Consider the following 24,335-nt stretch of genomic DNA (forward strand, 5'->3'; position numbering starts at 1 on the left):
TTACCAGACCAGTTCGCAAAATGTTTTGCCCGATGGCCTGCCCACTCTATAATGTAACCATGTGCCTGACTGAAAGGGGTAGTCATTCAGTCCTGCAGAGAGTTTGAAGAGATTTTTCTTTGTTTTCGGCCCTTTGGTGGGGAGGTTGCTGTCTGCCATAGAGTGACGTTTGTCGCCGGCAGGATTGGATTTTTAATTACAGCGCATCTCTGGGGCACTTGGCATCACCTGCGTCCGGCATATCCGAAAATAGAAAGGGGGCAGTCGTGGATTTGAGTCACAGTGCGAGCGAGAGGTCTGCTCGTTCTGTCACTGAGTGGCACAGTGTGAGCACACAGTCTACAGGTGGTTCCGAAAGCCTTCAAATCCCCTCAGTCTGGTGTGAACTCTCCCCAACCCCCAGCAATATAGCAAAATAACTTACCGTCTGTACAGCCGTCCTTCTTCCAGATGGCTGCAGTTTTTTCTGTTATGCTGTGGGAGACAAATGCATTTATTTATTTATCTATTTATTTATTTATTTTTCTCTTAATCTTCCCTTTTCTCTCACACTCCTGTCCTTTTACCATTATTTTTAGCCCCGTAATTCCAAGTCCAGAACACAATCGTAATCATTTTTGAAAAATTGCTGGGTAATGCCACACCAAACACAAAAGAATTAACTGGCCTCGATTAAAATTAGCGAGGCCATTCAATCTAACTGCTTTGTAATTTTTTTTTATTTCAGCTACTGCCAAACTCATTATGATGATTTCTCCTCAGGCTGGATTCTTTTTTTTTCTTAATTTTACACAGCACCTCCTTCACTCTCACCCAGTGTTATCTCTAAGACTGGGTTCTCATTGGCTCCCTCCCTCTGTTCTGCTCTATGGTCATCAGTGTTAGTGATGATCACTTGATGTCACGGGGTTCATCAATCATTCCTCAGCTCAGCGAGGCATCTGCGAGTGTCTGAGAGCCCAGCGTACAATTCCACTGAGATGACAATATGGCTATTCTCTTACAAAATTTAAATACTTTGACAGCCAATAGCGTGTCAGCAAGAAATGTGTTAACAGTTGAAAGTGGTGATGTGAATGCAGTTTCATCACTGACATCTGGGACTTGGGGTGACTAAATTATCTGAATATAAACTTTTTGAGTATTTTTGAAATGTATCAACATTCAATGAATGTATTTTTACCACATACAACTATCCATTATTAACAAGTAATAACTGATTTATTAATTAACTATAATTTTACAATATAACTATCTCAACACCAGTTAACCTGGGTTGGTAGAAATTTATTTTTTATTTAATTGTTTCATCTTCATGTGGATGAGTGTGCAAATAATCAAAGTAGGTAAGTTAAGAATGAGGTCACTTAAAATCTTGCTAAGCCCTGTAAATAGAGCAGGCATTCTTTATATAATAATCACCAAGTCGGCATATTGGCAGTGAGACAACTTTTTAGTCAAGCCTACAGTGCCCTCCAGTGTTTTGGTTCAGTGTCATGCCCATTACATTATATTGCATTACTGTCATTTAGCAGACAGTCTTACCCAGTGCGACTTACACGTTACAATTTTTACATGTTATCCATTTATACATCTGGCTATTTACTGAAACAACTGTGGGTTAAATACCTTGCCCAAGGATACAGCATCAGTGCCCCAGCAGGGAATTGAATCTGCAGCGTTTTGGTTACTAGCCCTGTTCCTTACCACTATGCTACACTGCCACCCCGGTGTCATGCCCATACAGTGCATAGTCTATTCTGCAGCAGGCTTACCAGCTGTGCCTCAGGTGGTCCCTGAATCCAGACTATACTATGATTAAGACTTCAGATAGGTGAGTATGTCTCTGGAAAACAACAGCATCAAAAAACACTCTTGCTCTTCGTACATGCTAATTACATCCAATCTAACTCTGTTCCTGGTGCTTCATTGTACGATTAATCTTAAAAATTTATTTCAAGGTTCTAATATCATTTTCTGTGTATCTACCAACATTCAAAATGTAGAGACATGCATGGTTTATGTTTTCATAAAAATTCAACAACCAAAAAAGGATTAAAATGACATACATTGAAATAAATATTACATTTATTACAAAATATGCACTGTTGGGTAAGAAAATAAAATTGTATTCCTTACATATGAATATTCTGTGTTATCAGATACACACCAAAGACACAATACATTAAATGATAACTTAACATATCCTTAAATATTAAATAAATGCTATGATCAGTAATAAATAAATTCAATAAATATGCTTCATGAAGACGCCTCTTTGTTTCCTTGTGCATTTGTTGTTTTTCTGTTTATCCGGAGCAGTTTTCATTCCAGCTCTGCACACACTTCTTGTACTTGGTTAAGATGCGCTCATTGTATATGCCCTTACGTGCAGATTCCCGGGTTATTACGGCTTGGTCCATCTGGCAAACATCTTCTCCCTTAAAAAAAGACATAAATGTAATCACCTGATATCATCGCACTAAAAAAAAGGATTCACAAATATGGAGATCCCGCTTTTAAAGGAAGTCAGCAAGTGTAAACATTATAAGTGTCCAATTCAAGTTGGTATTCAATTATCAGCTCAGTTAAGCCACTTATCTTAGTAGCATAGTTTATCTGGGAGAAAAACCAGCATGTTTGTTGTGCCCCATGGCAAAAAGATTCATGACATCACAATGTAAAATTACCAAACTGAGATTAATTGCAAGATGCTTAGGGTCTGTTAGTGCTTGTGTAGACACTCTGATGTATGGATGGAGCTGACAGGACACTGTGTTATAATATCTGTAGGAAAGTGGTTCTGAAATGCAAGCAGTTTCAAAAATGTTCAGTGCTACTCAATCAAAAAAAAAGTCTTCAGTACAAACCTTGCTTTCACTTTTAAGCAGTACTTTTATGTTATTCTTCATCTTTTTCGTGATGATTGGTATGCTGTGGTTCTGGTTTGATCCTTTGGTCTGTATAGTTTTCAGCAGCTCCAGCAGCCCTTGGGCAAAGGGCTTTTTACAGTGGCACTGAAATACAACATAGCATGTGTTTGGCTCAAAGTTACTACATGAAATGGCCATTCTTTTGAACCTGTCATATATAAAAAAAATCTAAAAATAATGTATAGGTCATATTAGAAGATTCAGTAGCATTCTTTACTCCTACAAGTCTGCAGAATGTTTAATCAGTAAATATTCAAATCTTCACATCAACAGATTTTGCTTCCAAATTGGACAATCCTATATATTTCAGAATTATCTTATATATTTTTAACAGCATGTAGACATCCACCACTGGTTCTAGTTTTTAAAACTCCATAACCCTCTTACTGTGTCTGGTTAGCGGAAATGATATTGACATTCAGTAGTGTTATGCTAATATGCTACATTTGTTTTTAGTGGTGGAAGGTGAGATGATGTGTAGGTAAACATAAAAATACACCACTTTTAACATGCAGAAGATTAGTGACATAATATAAGATTGAATAAGGTAACTCAGGGGAGCTGCGGTTACTTTACATTTTTTTATATAGCTGACAGTTCATCAAAGTTGAGGTTACTACTAGTGTTGGAGATTTCACCCCTTGGTCTGTTGTAAATGGAATAAAGTAAGAGAAGAAAGCTCCTGAGTTCAATGGTCAAGACGTTGCCTTGAGCACACGGTTGTGTTTTACAGATCACGTTCAATCTCAGTCATGTCATTAGCCGACGATGATGGCAGCCCACAGTGGATAACAAAAATAGGTTTCACTGAGGATATGGGTGGGTCTGTCAGCCCAGGTTACGCTGTCTCACAGCCCTCAGGCACCCTGCAACCTGTCTGGTGTCTATGAGTCTGTCAGATGACTTTGACAGCATAACACCTATTCTCCATGAGCTCCCACATTGCTGTGGTGTGCAATCTGATGAGAAGTAGTCATTGGCTGCATGCGAGTGAAGTAGAGGATTGTCATTTTTCTCACCTCATTGTTGCGGTCAGACAAGCCTGGTAGTGGCCATTCCAAAACCCAAGAACTTCAGGAGAGACTCCCTTGTGTGTTTTTTTTTCTTTGGTGTTGAAATTTTTTGTACCGTAAAAAGTTAACAAAATAAAAAACAAACCTGGGTTTGGATTTGGGTTTGGGTTGCTAAAAAATTCGGTCCGAGGGGGCCCCCTGGTGGCCACAGGGCAACTATGCAGTTAAATTGCTTAGATAATGTCAGAAGACCTTCAGAGGGGTTATTTCATTTAGTGGAGTAAAATACCTCACAATTACACAACCATAAAAAAAGTAAAACAGCAAGAGCACAACTTACATGGTACTGCATTGACGTGTTTGGCAGATGAAAGACAGTTGTATTCTATGGAGAAAGGGACACAGTTTGTGAAAAAGACAGCTGAGGAATCATAATCATTTGCCAAACTTTGCATGGAATTGATGTATTATATTTGAAGGGATCCCTCAGTGAGCTATTATGTGAGGAAAATAACATGAGACCATATGAAAACCACTACAGGACAATCATCTTAACTTGCTAACTACAATTGGGCCAATACTGAGCAGCCAACCCTCACTGAGGCCCTCACACATTGTTATCGCAGGTGCTATTTTTACACAATGCGCAGGAAATGTTCAGGTTTCAGTCCCTATTCACGACACTATCCAGCTGAAGATCATATGCAACATAAATCTTGAGTAACAAGCATTGGACTATGAATTGAAACTAATAACAAATAATCTTGACAAGAACAATCCAACTTTGTCGGATCTGAACAGTCATGCCAGGACTGCAATATGTATGCATAATATGCATAATGTAGCATACATTATTACTTAACCTGTGCAAATATTCTTGTACTTAACTTGTATATGTATTCTTACTTACAGTTATTTTATTTTATCATGTTTCTCCTTTTACTCTCACTTTTACTTAATCCTAGTGTGCTCTTCTATGTCTTATTCTGATATCTTTTTGTTTCACTGAGCTTCATCACCAAGTCAAATTCCTGTGTACATTGTACATTTGGCGAATAAAGCGATTCTGATGAGCAGGTGCAGGTGTGTGAAATGCCTGTCCCTATTTGGGTTGTATGAATGCTATCATAAAATCATCATACAATAATGATGTATAATTTATAAACAGGGTAGGACCCTTGCTTAAAATTTATTTTTAGTATTTGATATGTTCCCAAAACTGTGAGGTGCTGTATATATTCTCCTGCACACTTAAAATATTCTCCTGCTCCTCCAAATAAAATAAAATAAAATAAAATAAAGGCACTGTACTTACAAAGTAGAAATGATCTCGTTGTTCACTGAGGTCAATGAGATTCTTTGTCATCTCCCTGTCTAAATCGTCAGGCCTGACGAAATGATGCAACAAGGCAATGAAGAGGTAAATGCATTTCATCATGGTGTATCTGCAAAGAGACGATTTCTAGTAACGATCATTACAGACTACATGCTTGCATTTATACCTCGAAAAGGGGAAGTTTGCGTGGAGGTGTGTGACGATTGGAACAACCATGAGGTAGCCCAGGAAGCGCTGTTAACAAGCAGGAAATGAGGTCATGCATGAGTGAATATGTGTGGATGTGCATAATGAAAATTCACCTGTCTGGGAAAAGTTAAACATATAGTTTGGGTAAAAACGAATCGTATTAACATTTACATGGTATGTTCCCCTGATAAACTGTCACACTGTCAGTCTGACCATCTCACAGAAGCACCAAACATGAGACATGAGCAGATTGTTGGCATACTTTGAAGTGGCAGTTCCTGTTCAGATGTACTATTCAAGGCAATGACACAGTGCTGAAATACCACAGGCTGTAGTCAATTGCAACGGGTCACAAACATTTATACATACAAATTCATTTAACCTTAACCTGAAAGAAATATTCTGTACAAAAACATGGGCGAGGCTTCAGAGCTAACCAGTAAGCATTCAGTTTATTACACACCCAAAATCATTTAAGAGGGTAAGAGCTGCCATTGCCATAAGAGAAAGTAACATCTTTTATTCACTTGTTAAGATCTCAACATAAAATAAAGAATTCAAACAGAAAATTAAAAAAATCTGTAAAGAAAAATGCATCAATAACATTCCTTGATTACACTGTATTCCTGTATTATCAAATGGTTTGTGATAGATACAAATTATTTTAAATTACAGTAAAAATAATCATATGTTTGTATAATTCTCACATTTGTATCATATTCATTTGTTTGCCTGGCCAGTCTCTGGGGGGCTTACGTAATTGTTATAATGTTCCTCCAGTTGTTAAATAAGCTCAGTAAAGTCAATGTGTGCACTGATTACCCAAGCCTACATTTTAAACATAATTGAGTCTATGACTACTATTTAGGGTGGTATCAACAGTCTGCCTGATGTGCACATGATCAGCTCAATGATGAACATTCTGAGAATCTTACTGCTTTATCTGACATTACACTGACTGTTTGCTGAGTTGATAAAATTATTTTACAATCAGACACTTTCGACTCCTACTTAGCAACAGCCCAACTATTGACAAACAAACAAAATGCTGAATGATGTGAAAATTACAGTTCTTCTGGTCCTGCCATGTGGAAAACTTGACTTCAGAGACTGGCTTATGCTATGGTCCATTGCATGGCCTACGTGGCCTCTTCAGACCTTCATGGTTGGCCCCTGAGGTGATTATGAAGCAAAAAAAAAAACACACATTGTATTAATGCTATGATTGACGTGGTTATTGTTGGGTCAAACGATGAAAAACGTACAATGCTGTTACAGTGTGGGTACTCCTGAGCAAGGTCTGTTCAGACTATCCTTGTCGTCACGCAGGTATAACATCAGCAGAACTGCTACAAATGTAAAGGCACTATAGTCCGTAGATTGAATTTGTATGTAGCCATTTGGTAGAGGCTCTTATCTGGTACTAATTGCAAAGTGAATCATAAGGCCACATGTGTCAGTCTGTCACACAGCTCTATAAACAGCCATTGCTGTACTGATTACAAAGCAAGTGCCACAAAAAGATCAATAGCTCATTTCAAAGTCCATGAATAGAATTAAAGAAAATGAAAATGAAAGATTTACACGATATAAATAAGGGAGGGTGGCCAAGATACAGTCTGAAGAGGCTAACACCAACTTTGAAAAAGATGTGATCTGTTACAGGGTGCCCACCTCAGGGAAATCAGGAGGGGAGACACATGGAAAGGCTTAGGTTGTGTTCCAGCCTAACAGCGGTGTTCTGGATGAGCTCCAGGGGTTGCATATAACCTCTTGTCAATTGTACAATATTTTGTGATAAATGATTTGTGTAGAGGAATATTCTTGCTGTGGTCTTTCAGCAATGACACTGCCAAATTTTTGCCTCTCCTTCTAATCAGACTGTAGTCTCTTACACGATGTAAAGTTTATTTGCAGAGCCACAGCGTGGTGTTTGATGCGCTTGCTACTGTTGTGTGTTAAACTCTTCTGCTCCTAATTTGGGGGCTCCCGGTTCAAGATGGCACATGCAATGGAGCATTGAGTTGCATCAAGGTGACATACCAGTCACCTACGGCTCACGCTGACGTCTTGCGGGCTACGTAGTTTCTCAGCGGGTTCTACGACGCAACACGTCAGAGCGTAAGAACGTCAAGAGGCGGCAAAGGAGACAGTGGGTACCTTCACTTTCAAAACAAATACTTGCTGGTAAACTCGCATTATGCTTTTTTGGTTGTTAAAAATGTCGAGACTTTATAACTAGCACGCAGACATTTAAGTTAGACCCTTAGAAATTATAGCTTGCTGCCTGACTTGTCCAGTGTTCACTTCTGCGATTTAGCAAACCGGTTCGCCAAACACGTACCTAATGTTAGCTGCCTGACGTTGCTGTTACATGGTCCACGCTTAGCTGTAACACTCCACACATAAATAAACAAATTAGCTTAGTAGCCTTGCAAAGTTTGCTTGGGATTGTATGGTGTGCATGTGTCCAGTTCTGAAAAAGGCTAGCGATGTTAGCTCTTTGCTGTTATGGAGTGTCAGCGTGTGTTTTTAGGGGAAAGCAGTTTCGAGTTAGCTGTCTAACGTTGGTGCAGCTTGATTGCTACGACTTGTGTGAGCTATGCTTTTCTCTGCCACACTTGTTCTGATTGAGAAAAGCTACAGATTTCATCTATACTTTTTTCCAGTAAGAAGACAAACAGGATCAAGATGTCCAAGATCGAGAAGATGAGCATTCTTGGAGTGAGGAGTTTTGGAGTGGAGGATAAGGACAAGCAGGTTATATCGTTCTTTACCCCCCTGACAGTGCTGGTGGGACCCAACGGGGCAGGCAAAACGGTTCGTACCGCCACACGTCGTGTCAGCAACATTACTAGCAGCTACCTAACAGAATTTACAAAGTAATCAAGCTGCAACGTAAAAAAGCTCGGCGTTCGCACCCATTTCCGGCGAAAACCCGATGATTGCGGTGCTCCGCATGTCTGTGAATGGAGTTGACGCCTGTCTGGGGTTATTATTCGCAAGTAGCGTTTGTGGGCTGCCCGTCCAGGCGCAGACGGGAAAACAGCACAGTGGCTTCTTGGACGATGTGGGCGTGTTTCACACATATACAGTACTGTGCAAGTCAAATGCTGGTGTCCTCTGTAGTTTCATGTAACTCGTTTTCCAGACCTGCGTCTTATTTTCGGTCATCGCGCATTAAGAAAAGACTATGTTCATTAACCACAGATATATCTGCTTACAGTCGTTCTTCGGGAAGTCAAAACGATTTAGACAAATAATGGGTCAGTAGTCTTAAAAACGTTGGAGATCAAACTTTGCATTGTAGTGTGTTCATATCGTAGGAGCCATACAAGGTCGTACATACAACATGCATCACTAAGAAATAATATGACTGCACACTTTTGTGTATATCGGTTCTATATCAAAAGTTGCAAAGTTGTAAAAGAAGCTGGATTGGCAGAAGTGATGACCCCACTGTACAACGTGTATGCCTCTCAGTCATATCTCATTCATTTTGTTATGAGGCTGATTGAAGTTTTTTTTCCCCCCAAGATTAAAAAATACTGTCTGTTTAAAACTGAAATGTTGCAATTATGGGGCAGTTATTCTATGTTTTTTTACTGAATTTTACTATTTTTGTGGTTAAATTACTTTTACTGTATTGATTGTTTTGAGGAATTTCTTTTGATTGAAATTTAACTCTTTGGTCTGTATTTGATCCACAGACCATCATTGAGTGTCTTAAGTATGTCACATCAGGAGACTTCCCACCAGGCAGTAAAGGAAGTACCTTTGTTCATGACCCAAAGGTAAGGATTTTCGTCAAACAACAACAGTTCGCTGCCATTAGAAAGGAAACAAAAAATGTATTCTGAATGTCTTTATGGTTTTCCCTGGGTCCTGAGAAGAGCTGGATGCTGTATGCCTGATTATTATAAAAATACATTACCATTCAAAAGTTTGGGGTCACTTAGAAATTTCCTTGTTTTCCATGAAAACATACATGAAATGAGTTTGACTAGGAAATATAGCAAAACGAATAGGAAATATAGTCATTGACAAGGTTAGAAATAATGATTTTTAATTGAAATAATAATTGTGTCCTTCAAACTTTGCTTTCATCAAAGAATCCTCCATTTGCAACAATTACAGCCTTGCAGACCTTTGGCATTCTAGTTGTCAATTTGTTGAGATTTCACCCCATGCTCCCTGAAGCACCTCCCACAAGTTGGATTGGCTTGATGGGCACTTCTTACGTACCATACGGTCAAGCTGCTCCCACAACAGCTCAATAGGGTTGAGATCCGGTGACTGTGCTGGCCACTCCATTGTAGACAGAATGCCAGCTGACTGCTTCTTCTCTTATTCTTGCATAGTTTTGAGCTGTGCTTTGGGTCATTGTCCTGTTGTAGGAGGAAATTGGCTCCAATCAAGCGCCATCCACAGGGTATAGCATGGCGTTGCAAAATGGAGTGATAGCCTTCCTTCTTCAAGATCTCTTACCCTGTACAAATCTCCCACTTTACCACCACCAAAGCAGCCCCAGACCATCATATTGCCTCCACCATGCTTTACAGATGGCGTCAAGCACTCCTCCGGCATCTTTTCATTTGGTCTGCGTCTCACAAATGTTCTTCTTTGTGATCCGAACACCTCAAACTTCGTCTGTCCATAACACTTTTTTCCAGTCTTCCTCTGTTCAGTGTCTGTGTTTTTTTGCCCATCTTTTCTTTTCATTGGCCAGTCTGAGACATGGCTTTTTCTTTGCAACTCTGCCTGGAAGGCCAGCATCCCGGAGTCACCTCTTCACCGTTGACGTTGAGACTGGTGTTTTGCGGGTACTGTTTAAAGAAGCTGCCAGTTGAGGACCTGTGAGGTGTCTGTTTCTCAAACTAGACACTCTAATGTATTTGTCCTCCTGCTCAGTTGTGCACCGGGGCCTCCCACTCCTCTTTCTGTTCTGGTTAGAGCCAGTTTTCGCTGCTCTGTGAACGGAGAAGTACACAGCTTTGTACAAGATCTTCAGTTTCTTGGCAATTTCTCGCATGGAATAGCCTTCATTTCTCAGAACAAGAATAGACTGACTAATTTCAGAAGAAAGTTCTTTGTTTCTGGTCATTTTGAGCCTGTAATCAAACCCACAATTGCTGATGCTCCAGATACTCATCTAGTCTAAAGAAGGCCAGTTTTATTGCTTCTTTAATCAGCACAACACTTTTCAGCTGTGCTAACATAATTGCAAAAGGGTTTTCTAATGATCGATTAGCCTTTTAAAATGATAAACTTGCATTAGCAAACACAGCATGCCATTGGAAAACAGGACGATAATGATAATGGGCCTCTGTACGCCTATGTAGGTATTCCATTAAAAATCAGCCGTTTCCAGCTACAATAGTCATTTACAACATTAACAATGGCTACACTGTATTTCTGATCAATTTGATGTTATTTTAATAGGCAAAAAATTAGCTTTTCTTTCAAAAACAAGCAAAATTTCTAAGTGACCCCAAACTTTTGAACGGTAGTATATAATCAGACTAAGATTTTGATGAATACCTCAGTGATGGTCATCCATTGCTCAGGGCTAGTATGACAATTACTGTAACACTGATTTTATTTTTAGTATTACGTAATTACAGTCTAATTATATTTCTTTATTATTATTCCAAATTATAATAGTGATGACCTCTTGCTCTGGGCAGCTACTATAACATACCTTGCAATGGTCTCGGTTCAAGGTTCTGTTCACCTCTTTGCTGAAACTTGAAACTGAGGCAATGTGCGTGTGCATTTACAGTTTACAATGATAGCAAAAACTCTCTGTGTGCAGGGGGGTGGGGACAGCTGTTGTTAAGGAGACTGTCATTCCTATTTTTGAGAATGTTAAAGATAGGTTCTCTCAGTGCCTCTCAACTGTAGCTAGCACAGCAATGACGTATAAAGGTTGTAGAATACGTGTCAAGTAGAGCATAAACTGGTTGTTCTAGTAGTCTGATAGTCAGTAGTTGGCAACATTCAGTTTTCATGTTGGCAGGCTTGCTGTACCTCGTTCTAATTGCTCAGTCAAGGTAAAATGTGATGGTGAGGATTACAGACCAGACCCAGGATTAGGAATCTAATTGCACCGTGAGTTAAAAAAACGATGTGGTGTGAATATCCAAGGATGCCCACGAGACGGACGTGCGGGCCCAGATCCGGCTTCAGTTCCGAGACGTCAACGGGGAGCAGGTGGCCGTCCAGAGGTCCATGCAGAGCACCCAGAAGGGCAAGAGGGCCGAATTCAAAACCCTGGAGGGCGTCATCACCAGGATCAAGTGAGTTACCCCGCTCTGAGCTGTGCCCGTGGCCTTTGTGTAGAACCTCATGAGAGGAAGTGAGAGCTGACAGTCAAGTGGAGTGAGCAGTCAGTTCTCCTGCAAAAAATTATACCTGTATTAGTCCATATGAATCCAGTTGCCCATTGACTTTGTTCCCTTTTGGTTTAAGTTTTTAATGCTGATGTTTACTCTGTTAAGTTTATATTGGCATCCACTCTTACGATGTTGGGCACAGGGTTTTTGATGAACATGGGTGGAATCTGGTCGGGGTGGGGCTGGGCGATTAATCAAATCTTATTTTCAATTACAGTTTTCAATTTTGGCTTCCAACGATTATGAAAACAAGATAATCGAGATGAAATGATTATTGTGCTGCATTATTTATTGAAATGTTATTTATTATTTTTTATCTGTTTTTTTTTACATTTATTTTTTATTTGTTTTTCAGTAGAATTATATTTAAAGTTCAAGAAAATCCACTGACAAGTTTTTTTTATTAACCCTTTCACGCGTACGGTCACACCGTTGTGATCAGCCGTTTAGTGTGTATGCTAACACTGGTGCGATTAGAACACGACATTGGAAAAATTCTAGCTAATTTTAGCTTTGGGGAAACAATGATTTAACATTAAAAAATATAGCAAATGCATGTAGAAAACTATGAGAAGCTTAATAACGCAATGAAAACATAATAAACCATATAATGTAACGCGCGCGCTACATAGCATAAAATAAGTTGATGTTTCCAAAGTCAAGGAGTAATCGTGTTAAATAATTGTGATCTCAATATTGACAAAACTAATCGTGATTATGATTTTTGCCATAATCAAGCAGCCCTAGGTCGAGGACATTTAAACTGTGGTGGTTACGCTGCCGACGGTGTATCTGTGCTTTAAAGTAAAAAATTAACCCACATATACATTGTTTGGCCAAATTCACCATCTTAGATTGACAGTAGAGGAAACAGAATTGTTCGTGTGAGAGATCCAGGTATGGCGTAGGGACTACATTTACATGCATGCATAAATGTCAGCTAGCTGTGTGGGCATTTTAATGGCTTATGTATACAAACAGGACTTCTGTGTGTCTTACAAACTGCACCATTGACTGTGGTACTGGTAGTCATGGCAACACAAGCTCCAGCAGTCTGCTTAGTTTATGTGGGAGAAGAAGCTCAGGCATAACGTGTAGTATTTGACAGCATATCTGGCTAGCCAGCTATCTTCCTGTCCTTTTCCAAGCATTGATCTACAGTTTGGCTCAAAATGTGTAGAAGTGAAGCGCAACTGACTTCAAAGAGTAAAAAAGTGCTGCCAGTCACTACAATATGCAGTCAACTCTGGAAATATTGGCACCCTTCAAGAAAGTGAGCAAAAACATTAATATAATATAGATAATCATATAATGATTCTAATTTTCCTCAAATGTTTGGAGAAATTGGTAACTATTCATCTATTCAACTGTTCATTGGTAACTATTCATAAAACCAATGGAATTTGCGTCTTCGGGGAAAAAATGTCTCTTGATATTGCTTTTAGTGTCTAGGAACTTTATTGTTGTCTATGACCATTTCCTGTTTCACTATGGTATAAATATGAGGTAACACACAGGTAAAATCCTTTTGTCATCCATCAACATGGGTAAAACCAAAGAGCCCTCAACTCAAATGAGAAGAAAGCTGTTGAGCTGCATAGGTTGGGGAATAGCTACAAAAAAAATAGCTGTTCAGTTGAAATTACCGGTAAGCACAATCAGGGCCGTAGTAAAGAAGTTTGAAAAGCATGGAACTGTTGAAAATTTTCCAGGAGGGGGACGCATCTGCATATTGCCCCCATGCACAGTGAGGAGGATGGTAAATGAGGCAAACAGGAGCCCAAAGAACATAGTTTCACAACTGCAAAGTTTAATTGAATCTTGGAGTTTCACCGTTTCAAAATCAACAGTGAGACGCCACCTCCATGACCAGAAGCTTTTTGGACGAGTTCCACGAAATAAGCCCTTCCTGAGAACAAGACACAAATCCCAGCGTCTGAACCAAGCAACATTGGAGTTACAACTGGAATCCTGTGTTGTGGTCAGATGAGACAAAAATTGAGCTTTTTGGCCACGCACACCATCGCCATGTTTGGCGAAGAAAGGAGACTGCATACAAAAGAACGGCACCTCATACCCACGGTGAAATATGGCGGTGGCTCTTTGATGCTTTGGGGGTTTTTTGCTGCCAGTGGTCCAGGGGCTCTTGTTAATTCCAGTGGCATATTGAATTCTATTCAATACCAGGACATTTTAGCCCAAAATCGGGTTACCTCTGCCAGAGGGCTGAAACTGGGCCGTGGTTGGCTCTTCCAACAAGACAATGACCCGAAGCACACCTCAAAATCGACAAAGAAATGGTTGCAGCAACACAAAATCAAGGTTTTGCAATGGCCCTCTCAGTCTCCAGACTTGAACCCAATTGAAAATCTGTGGTCTCATTTGAAGAGGGCAGGTCACAAGAGAAAACCCAAGTCTCAATGAGTTGGAAATGTTCTGCATGGAAGAGTGGTCCAAGATCCCTCCACAAGTGTGCTCCAACCTTGTTAAACACTACAGAAAGAGGCTTAGTGCTGTCATTCTCGCCAGGGGAGGCTCTACCAAAATACTGAAAATTGCGGTGCCAGTAGTTTTGGAATCTACGTTTTCACGAAGATTTGTGTTGCTAAAGGAGAACTTTAATTTGCTTCAAAAATCTGTTTGAAAATTAAAGCATGAGGCTTACCCATTTGTTTAAGCCCAAGATATCACTCATTGCATGTGTGGTTCTTTTTATATATTAATTTTAGCTCATTTTCATGAAGGGTGCCAATAATTCTAGAGTTGACTGTATCACCCATCATACATCAAATATGGTTTTAGTTCTACTGAGGTGGAATATGTCCCCTGGAGTGCTGTATGTACTGTGACAATGCACTTTATACAACAATGGTATGGCATCTGTGAACATGACTGGCTTTACAATGTACTAATGAGTATTAAATAGTGAGCATTAATTTCACAAATGCTTTGCTCTGTCATTTTTGCATTGAAACACATAATAACACTTGAACCAAGAGGTGTTTGTTGAGTTTGCACTGGACATCCCCTCTCCTCCCACACAGTGCAAGGGCTGCAATTTTGGGGAAGGAAAGTACCAACTTGGCGTGATCAGGGCGTTTTTAGCCCAGTGCTGTTTTCTTGCAGCACAAATTTAGCTTGCACTTTACTTGCTCTTTACAGTAGCATTTGCTTGCACTCACACACAGTTAGGGACCTTTTACCTGACCACGCTCTCATCCTCTCCGGGCATCCCCACTGCCCACGCCGCACAAGCCCTACGATTTTGGGAGAAGGAAATTACCAACCCGGTGCAAGGGGGGCATTTATCACATTGCTGAACAAATTTAGCAGTGTGCCTACTCTTTACAATTGCACTTTGCACTGACATGACATTAGGGCCCAGAGAATTGGCAAATGGGGGCAGACTTGGAGCCCAGCTGATTTTTATGGATGACAGTGGTTGTATGACGCAGTTGAGTCTGTGCCCAGGCAGGTGTCTCAGTTTTCAGTAAATTACATTAATTACCATATTGGCCTAATTATAAGCCAGTTTTGTCCCAGAATGTATTTTGTAAAGAAGCAGCTTGTCCGCATATTCGCAAACAAGTCAAAATTGGTAGTTTTTTCCTTCTACCCTCCTCCCTTAATGCTGAAATATCCATTTGAGCATTGTTCTACACCTTCCCACGCTCACACAGTGAAGCATCGTATACAGTCATCCATTACACACATCTCACTCACTGACCTCAGCTTAGAAGCTGACAGGTGACAGATGTTTAGAAAAATTAGAGAAATCTGTTTAGAAAACATGTCACATCAGTTATTATTTCCAGATTGGTGCGGAAAATTAGATTTTGGCTTTTGCAAAAGACATAAATGGTAGGTGGCAAATGGGGTTTCAGAGTGTTTAGCCGAGAAACACAAGCTCTACTGGGATGCTGAAAGCCTCTGTGGTGAGAAAACTCCATGTTTGCCCAGCACTTGCTGAAGTTGCATTTGACATGGTTTGGTGTTGTTTGATAAAGTGCGTTTATGTAATTAAAAAATTTTTTTCTTTGCTAAGAGTGAGTCAGTTTATGATATGGAAGACACTTTTGTTGTAATTATAATATTAAATTCAGGTCATAATAATATTATCTGCAGCTTGTACCTAGTCAAACAGCTGCTCTTGGTTTAGTAATGTAGGAACAGAATTAGATGAAACCGTAATATAGTGTGCAATTTTAAGGCTCTTCCCTAAAGCACAGAAGCTGTCTACTTGGTTTACTTTAATCAGAGAGCAGATTAAATGATGCAGGCATCACATCTGGAAGTAATTCTTTCATCACTTCCATCAAATGACCAGAAGAAAGCAGAATGTGGCCTCACTGCAGATCACATGGTTGCAGATTTCACACATATCTGGTGAAAGTCTGGGCGTAGTGTGGGTTTCGTTTACAGAAAGTCCAGCTCACTTTGAATGAAAGACCCATATTAATAGTCTCTCTATTTTTAGATAGCCATGTCTTTACTGATATTGCAGTGGAAATGATAGCTGCAACGTCATCGTAGGCAGGCGTAACTTGGCTTGGTATTTCCAGTAGGTCAGCTTTCATTACTACCCTCAGAGCTAATTTGTATTCCATAAACTGTGGTTCTGTGTAGATGAGTGTCAAAAATTCTGGCAGTATATAGTTAAGATGTTCTTCAGCAATGCCCATATTTCAAAACTGAAAGATCTTAAAACTGATTTCTGTCATGCTACTCTTAGCTGTGGGAGCTGTGGTTTGCTAGTCTTTCTTCAAGAGTACCAAAGTTTCCAGTGTGTTCTGGCCTTCCTCAGATAGAGAGTACTTAATGCCCTAAGAGAGCTGACCGTGAATGAATGGAATTTACGCGTAAGGAATTGTCCTGCGAGAATTTTAGAGTGACCCCCAACTCGCTAGCATGGTGGGATTGTAGAGTGACTCCAACTCACATGGACGGTATTGGAGTTCTTTTGGAATTCATGAGCTACGTCTACCATTTCCCTCAGGCACGGGGAGAAAGTCAGCCTGAGTTCAAAGTGCGCAGAGATCGACCGGGAGATGATCACCGCCCTGGGGGTTTCCAAGGCTGTCCTCAACCACGTCATCTTCTGCCACCAGGAGGAGTCCAATTGGCCGCTGAGCGAAGGGAAGGCCCTCAAGCAGAAGTTTGACGACATCTTCTCCGCTACAAGGTACCCTTACTGATGTCATCACCATAGACTGACAGTTTATCTTGACAAGGAAGTGCAAAAAACCATAATCTCTCCCTTTCTTAACACCAGACAGCGATGAGTCATGCAGTGGTTAGCTCGGCTTACTTCCTATTTCTAAAATGATAAAAAATGATATAGCCAGTAGCCCTGATATTAATCATTGAGTCATCACAGTTAATAGCTTTTTTATTTTTAATTCTGCCTTTATTTTTAATTCTGCCTTTACCATGTAGTGCTTTTGAGATTAGAGCTTCTGTGATAACTTGTCAAGAAGAGCACTATTGCAATGTAAGCTTGACACATTTTAGTATGTGTATTAAAGGTAGTGCAGTTGATAAGGTAGTAATGATAAGATAAGAAGTCCGTAATGAGGTCACATATCTATATTTATTTTTTCTTTAAGATTTCTTTTTTCACACTTTCAGAGATGTCATGTAGTTATTGAAAATGACGCACCACTTCCCTGTGTTTGATTGGATGTGCTACCTGCATTCCTTAATTCATTTATTGAGTTCCTCATTTGTTCATGCCCACACACAATGCATATCTTTGGCATGGCCTTGCTGCTAAAGTATCTTGCTGTGGAAAGCAGATACAGGTTTTCATATTTCGTAGTATATGAGATGGAAAAACAATATGAGCATTTGTTGAAACAATGTGGAAACAGCCTTTGTTGAACTTTTGCATATAGAACTCACACTTAGTTGAGTGTCTTCGAAGTTGAATTGAAGTTACAAACAGCTTTTTGCTCTCTGTCTGTAATGAAGACCGTCACAAGATGGATGTCAGGCAGGTTTTTCGCCTCTCAGTTTCACTGCTGTAATTCTGTTGGCATCCGGTGCAGCATGTGAAAGCGCCTGTTCAACGCTGAGCCGGTGGAAGCTTCTGATTGGATGCTGGGCCTCATCGCTGCAGCTGCCATTGGCTGTTTCCTTCTTTCTTGTCATTTTGCTCTCAACGTGCACATGAGATACAGGGAAGTGAATGCGTGTGTAATGCCCGCGATGGCGGTTTTAAGCGCGCGAGGAGAGCGCGTGACAGAGTGTGTGTGACTCACCGATGCTGCCGGCACGTGCTACCTGTCCCAGGTACATCAAGGTGCTGGAGACGCTGCGGCAGCTGAGGCTGAAGCAGTCCAGCTGCGTCAAGAACTGTCAGATGGAGCTCAAGTACCTGAAGCTGAACAAGGAAAAGGCCCAGGAGATCCGCGACCTGCTGGCCACCAAGGAGACGCAACTGGCCGCCTCCAAGGAGAGCGTGCAGCGCATCGAGGGCCAGATCGACCCGCTGGAGGTGAGGCCCGTCAGCCAATCACGCGCGGCCGCTGTGGTGAGCGGGCCAGCGCCCTGTAACGAGAGCGTTCGTCTCCTGCTTGCCACCATACCGGACTGCACACCGTACAAGCTGTTGACTGGCAGTGTGGCGTAGCGGTTAAATAACCATGCTTCTGTGGTCAAAAGTTCAACCCAGAGGTGGGACACTGCTGTTGTAGCTTTGACTTTTTACCAGAAGGTTGTGAGTTTGAATGCTGATTAGGGAACTTGACATGCTACCAGAAAGTCATAGATTTGAGTCCTGGGTGGGGTACCTTCTGTTCAAGGTTGCTTAGTTTTATTCTTATTGTTGTTCTCATTGAAAAGATTCAAAGTTAAAACTCTTATGAATTTTGTGTTTCTAATATTCCTTGTTTGCTCAGTGTATTGTGTAGTCCATGTGTATATTATGGTACATTTGCACATTAAGTACTTTGCTCAAGGGTACAAAGGCAACTGCCTCAACTGAGACTGGAACCTTTGACTCGCTGTCCACACAGCCAGTGGCCGCACGACTACTAATTGTTTTTTTTCTCCCCCTTTGCTTTCCCCTTGTGTCATTTTAGAACCGACTGATTGAAATTGATAATAATCTAAGGAAAGTGATGAATCTGGACAACGATATCAAGGCCCTGGAAAGCAGGAAGAAGCAAATGGAGGAGGACAATCGGGAACTGGAGGAGAAGATGGAGCAGGTACCCACGCCCCAAATGCCTCCTGAAAAGCTGTGTTTGCCATGGTTTCAGGGAGAGCCTGCTTGTAACCCCCCAAACAACAAACCCAACCCAGTGCAACCCATAGCAGCACTTGTGAACCGTAGAGACATCACCAGAATTCTCCTCAACGAGAAAATTGCATTCCCTTGCTGTATGGTACCTTGCCTTTAATTCAGGGATGTGTTGATGCTTGTTGAACTCGATGCCCTGCGTGAGGCACTCAGAAAAAGAGCTAAAAAGTCGCAAAAACCTGCAAAAATCTGTGATTTTTGTGATAAAAGTATGTTTGCCTTTGCAAATGTATTTGTATTTGCTCACATGTTAACTTTAGTGAGTAAGCTGAAAAGACAGAGCAGGTCTGTGCGCTAGCACTAGGCTTGTGTACTTTGAGCATCCATTCGGTTCTCTGGAACTTCATCTAAAGTTTGAGCGTATAGTGGAATTTTTGAACATGCGCAGGAAATAGATGACGTGGTAATGCGCCATTCTAACGATAAGCATCAGGTGAGAGTTCTCACTTATATGTCATCACATTTTCCCACCTCAGTTCAGATCGACTTGGTCCAGGCAGTTTTTCCACGCCGAACGTGCCAAGACAAGTGCAGTCTTTTCAGTGACTCATTAAACATGTTGTCAGCCTCAAAAGTGATTCCAGCAAGGCGTTGCTATAAAAAAATACATTAGTCGTCGGTGTTGATGAGGAGCTGTAACTGACTGTTAAAGATAAAGTGCTGTTACTGGAAAGACTTTCCGTGGAAAGTGCTCACACGCATGGTGATGCAAACGGCTCTTAGTTTTTGTGTTTGAGACTGCAAAGGGTATTTTGCACTTCTAATGAATTTCAGTAAACCAAAAAACCGACCAAAGGTGAGAGATATGGACCAAATGCCATAGGGCAATAATTTAAGATAACACCATAGCGCTATATATCATAATATGTTGTACGTTTTGATCTAATGACTTAATTTTACTAACATAGATTTAGTGTTTAAATGGTGGAAATTTGAACAAATCCTAATTTTCTTCTGAGCCATATAAAACTGTACAACTTGTGGAATTTTGGCGTCTAATTTGGTAAATAAGTATTTAGCAGACGCTCTTATCCAGAGCGACTTCCATCACGATAGAACATAGAACATTCAGTTTAAACAAGCAGCATTGTCAGACCAGGCTAACAACACTCCCAGACCAGTGAGTATGAGCATAACACTATTCAAGCCCTACCACAAGTTAACTTGTGCACTCTGACAAAAGGCAAGTATACTACGATACAACAGTCCCTAGAACACAAATTCATAATGCATCATAATACTGAACATAAAATTAACATCGAAAGCAAGAGATAGCAGGTGTTAGGTGGTGGGGACAGAAGAGCATAAAAATATTCTGTGGTTTCAGCGCTGACTGATTGGCACATTGTTAGTGCCTGTGCTAAAGACTTGGTCAGACCAAGAGGTTGTTCTGGAATGCACAGATACACTATGTGGACAAAAGTATTCGGACGCCTGACCATTACATTGTAATGACATTGTATTCAAATACATATATTTTAATATGGAGTTGGTCCCTCTTTTGCAGCTATAATAGCTTCCACTCTTCTTGGAAGGCTTTCCACAAGATTTTGGAGTGTTTCTGTGGGAATTTGTGCCCATTCGTTCTGTAGAGCATTTATGAGGTCAGGCACTGATGTTGGACGAGAAGGCCTGGCTCGCAATCTCCGCTCCAGTTCATCCCAAAGGTGCTGGATGGGGTTGAGGTCAGGGCTCTGTGCGGGCCAGTCAAGTTCTTCCACACCGAACTCATCAAACCATGTCTTTGTAGTCCTTGCTTTGTGCACTGGGGCACAGTCATGTTGGAATAGAAAAGGGCCTTCCCCAAACTGTTGCCACAAAGTTGGAAGCATAGCATTGTCCAAAATGTCTTGGTATGCTGAAGCGTTAAGATTGCCCTTCGCTGGAGATAAGGGGCCTAGCCCAAACCCTGAAAAACAGGTGTGGCAAAATACTTTGTCCATATAGTGTATTTTAGTGCAAGTTTGTATAGCCTGGTGTAATTTCAAGCAGACAAGCAGATTGGGTAAAGCATGCAGTCACACACATGAATTGTAATTGATTTGCTGTGTGTGTGTGTGTGTGTGTGTCTGTGTGTGTCACTGCTGTCGTGCAGGAGTGAATACAAGTCTCCTATACATTCACACATAGCCAAAGACTATTTCGCACTACAAGTCCCACAATACACCACCCACTGGGCACCAGCTGGGCGATAGGTGCTACCCCATTGACATTATCCAAAGAGGCCATAGCCACCCGTTCCCTAGTGGAACAAAACCAGTTGGTACAGCCACTGTGGGCTCCCGGTCATTTTTGGCTGATGACACCTGGGATTGTGCAATGTGTGTGTTGAACGTAAAATGTATAAGGTGTGTGTGTGTGTGTGTGTGTATATATACATATATATATATAAATATATATATATATATATATATATATGCCAAATATAAAATACTAATCTCAGGCAAAACTGTAAAGAGTAGGCATCTTCGCCTTTTATTTTGAGTGATTGATATTTTCAGCAAAATGTTATTGACTAATAATCATTCAGCAAAAAGAAAAAAACATTCCCTGGTGAAGACTGGCCACACTGATGCCCGGGTCTTTTCAGGTGTTCCAGGGCTCGGACGAGCAGCTGCAGGAGATGTACCAGAACCACCAGAAGACCGTGCGGGACAAGGAGAGGCGGCTGGCCGAGTGCCAGAGAGAGGTGGAGCGGGCCGGCCGCGACTGCCAGAGACTGAACCGCGTCAAGTCCGACCTGCTGGTGGAGCAGGGTATGTCCTGTCAGTCGGACCCCCCCCCGCCTCGGGGCTGGGCTTCGTGGGGAGGAGTCCCTGCGTCACCACGGGAACAGGACCCACACGCTCCCTTTGAGCATGTTGGTCCAAAGAGTAATTTGTGCACCTTTAGGCTTTAATAGAGTTTAATTTTTTATGTTCTTTTTTCTTTTTTTTTAACACTCATTTACTTCACAAATGTTTTTAGCCTGGCCTGACACCGTTGCCCATTCACTTTAAATGGATACACTCCTATTCTTTTGTGCTGGAAGTCACTCTGGATAAGAGTGTCTGCTAAATGTAATGTAATATTTCTTGCCCCGTAGGGGGCCTGCAGCAGGAGGCAGACCGCCACGCACAGAGCATAAAGAGTCGCGACTCCCAGGTGAAAGCCCTGGCCTCCTACCTGGAGATGGAGGGCTATGAGAGAACGCCCTTCACTGAGCGGCAGCTCAGGAGCTTCCACCAGCAGGTGCAGGAGAGGCTGGCCCGGGAGACCAAGACAGCCAATCAGGTCATGGTAAGGCAGGAGTCTGTGGCGGAGACTGAAGCTGATAGGCTGTTTCGGCCCTGAAAACTGGCTAAGCCGCTGTGGCTAAAATGTGTGCAAAGGGGTTTAATATTTTTTTGCTTGTTTTTGCTGAAAGATATGAGTAAGTTTTACATACATGTTATTTTAAAATATGAATATTATGTGCAAAAAAATCATGCTTGCACCTGTGAAATGAAAATCAGAAAATAACCCAAATAACATTTTTTTTTTTTTTTTTTTTAACCTGTCAGAGTGATATGCAGGAGAAGGAAGCAATGAAACAGCAGAGCATTGACGAAATTCGAGACAAGAAGACTGGGCTGGAGAGGACCATCGAGCTGAAGAAGGACCTGCGGGACAGGAAGCAGCAGGAGCTGAGGAACGTGAAGGGGGACCTGCAGAGGCTGGAGGGGTCGTCCGCCCGGCTGCAGGAGCTGGAGCAGGAGCTGGCCAAAGCGGTGAGCCCGCCGGCGCCCCCTGGTGCTCTTTTCGCTACAGTCACGGTCAGGGTGGGGCTCAGTCACGAAATCAGAGGCCGTTTCTCTCTGTCTCTCTCTCTCTCCCTCTCTCTCTCTTTCTCTCTCTCTCTGTCTCTGTCTCTCTCTCTCTCTCTCTCTCTGTCTCCATCTCTCTCTCTGTCTCTCTCTCTCTCTCTCTCTCTCTCTCTCTCTCTCTCTCTCTCTCTTTCCCTCTCTGTCTCTCTCTCTGTGCGGCAGGAGCGGGAGCTGGAGAACACGGTGCAGAGCTCCAACGTGGACGGGCTGAAGGCGGAGGTGCAGGAGCTGCAGAGGGAGAAGGCGGAGTTGGACAAAGCCCAGCGCAAGCTCGACCAGGAGATGGAGACGCTGAACGCTCACACCAAGACCAGGACGGAGCTGGACATGCTGAAGAAGGACAAGGTAGGGCACGCCTGACCCTGGCGTCAGCTCGCTCCGTGAAGCTGACGAGGGCTCCACCCCCCTCCCCGGGTTGACGAACTCCGCTCTTTTCTTCTTATTTAGATGGATAAGGAGGAGCAGGTGCGGAAGATCAAATCCAGGCACAATGATGACCTGGTGTCCCTGATGGGTTACTTTCCCAACAAGAGGCAGCTGGAGGACTGGATCCATGGCAAGAACAAAGAGATTGGCACCACTAGAGACAAGCTCTGCAAGCTTAAGTGAGCATCTACGAGGGTGTTGAGTTACTGCAAGAGGGAGAATGCTTTGGTTTGACACTAGTGCCATATGTATCGTTTGCTGTGTTTGTGTAAAGATTTGAACCCCAAATACATTCATTAGGGTTGTTTTGTGAGCTTAGCTGCATTCATAAGGTAAAGTAAGAACATGAGGGGGTAGAGTAAAACTCAAAATGCAGTAAAAGGGGTATGTGCCATACCCTTTTACTCCTGAGAAAACAAAGATGCCGGCTGAAACCCTCAGAGAATGGTTACATCCACTCACAAAGCCAGGAGATATTATGACTTCACCCATTCACTTTTGCACTTCATTAAGTTAAGTTATATACTAAAAGGACGTAAGCAGAACTTTTTTTTACCGCTGTCAAAAGAACAATATTTCAGTTAAGGCCTGGATTGAATAACTGCTTTTTGTGTGTGTTATTTCAGGAAGGATCAGTACCTGATCTCCGTGTGTGATGTCAGTAAAAATCTGTGATCAGTGTCTGCTCTTTGTGTGTAATTTCAGTAAGGGTCTGTGATCAGTACTTGCTCTTTGTGTGATATATAAGTAAGGATCTGTGATCAGTGTCTGCTCTTTCTGTGCTATTTCAGTAAGGATCTGTGTTCACTACGTGGTCTTTGTGTGTGATTTCAGTAAGGATCTGTGTTCACTCTGTGGTCTTTGTGTGTGATTTCAGTAAGGATCTGTAATCGGT

At 41.6% G+C, this 24,335-nt stretch overlaps 1 protein-coding gene across 2 annotated transcripts in view; it reads left to right on the forward strand.

Annotated features, from left to right (window-relative positions):
* The first annotated feature begins 7,584 nt into the window (after window positions 1-7,584).
* Window positions 7,585-24,335, forward strand: part of rad50 (RAD50 homolog, double strand break repair protein) — a 32,673-nt gene continuing 15,922 nt past the window's right edge. Inside the window, exons 1-12 of one of the 2 annotated variants that reach the window (XM_036525743.1) lie at window positions 7,585-7,658; window positions 8,141-8,291; window positions 9,182-9,265; window positions 11,619-11,770; window positions 16,863-17,048; window positions 18,158-18,362; window positions 18,949-19,077; window positions 21,760-21,925; window positions 22,255-22,448; window positions 22,712-22,918; window positions 23,177-23,359; window positions 23,462-23,619. In XM_036525743.1, the coding sequence (XP_036381636.1) occupies window positions 8,163-8,291; window positions 9,182-9,265; window positions 11,619-11,770; window positions 16,863-17,048; window positions 18,158-18,362; window positions 18,949-19,077; window positions 21,760-21,925; window positions 22,255-22,448; window positions 22,712-22,918; window positions 23,177-23,359; window positions 23,462-23,619 (1,793 nt within the window). In that variant the 5' untranslated portion in view covers window positions 7,585-7,658; window positions 8,141-8,162. The remainder of the gene's footprint in view (window positions 7,659-8,140; window positions 8,292-9,181; window positions 9,266-11,618; window positions 11,771-16,862; window positions 17,049-18,157; window positions 18,363-18,948; window positions 19,078-21,759; window positions 21,926-22,254; window positions 22,449-22,711; window positions 22,919-23,176; window positions 23,360-23,461; window positions 23,620-24,335) is intronic. The other variant, XM_036525744.1, reaches the window with a different exon arrangement.

The sequence above is a fragment of the Megalops cyprinoides genome, chromosome 3 (genome assembly GCF_013368585.1).
Source record: "Megalops cyprinoides isolate fMegCyp1 chromosome 3, fMegCyp1.pri, whole genome shotgun sequence".
Lineage (NCBI taxonomy): Eukaryota > Metazoa > Chordata > Actinopteri > Elopiformes > Megalopidae > Megalops > Megalops cyprinoides.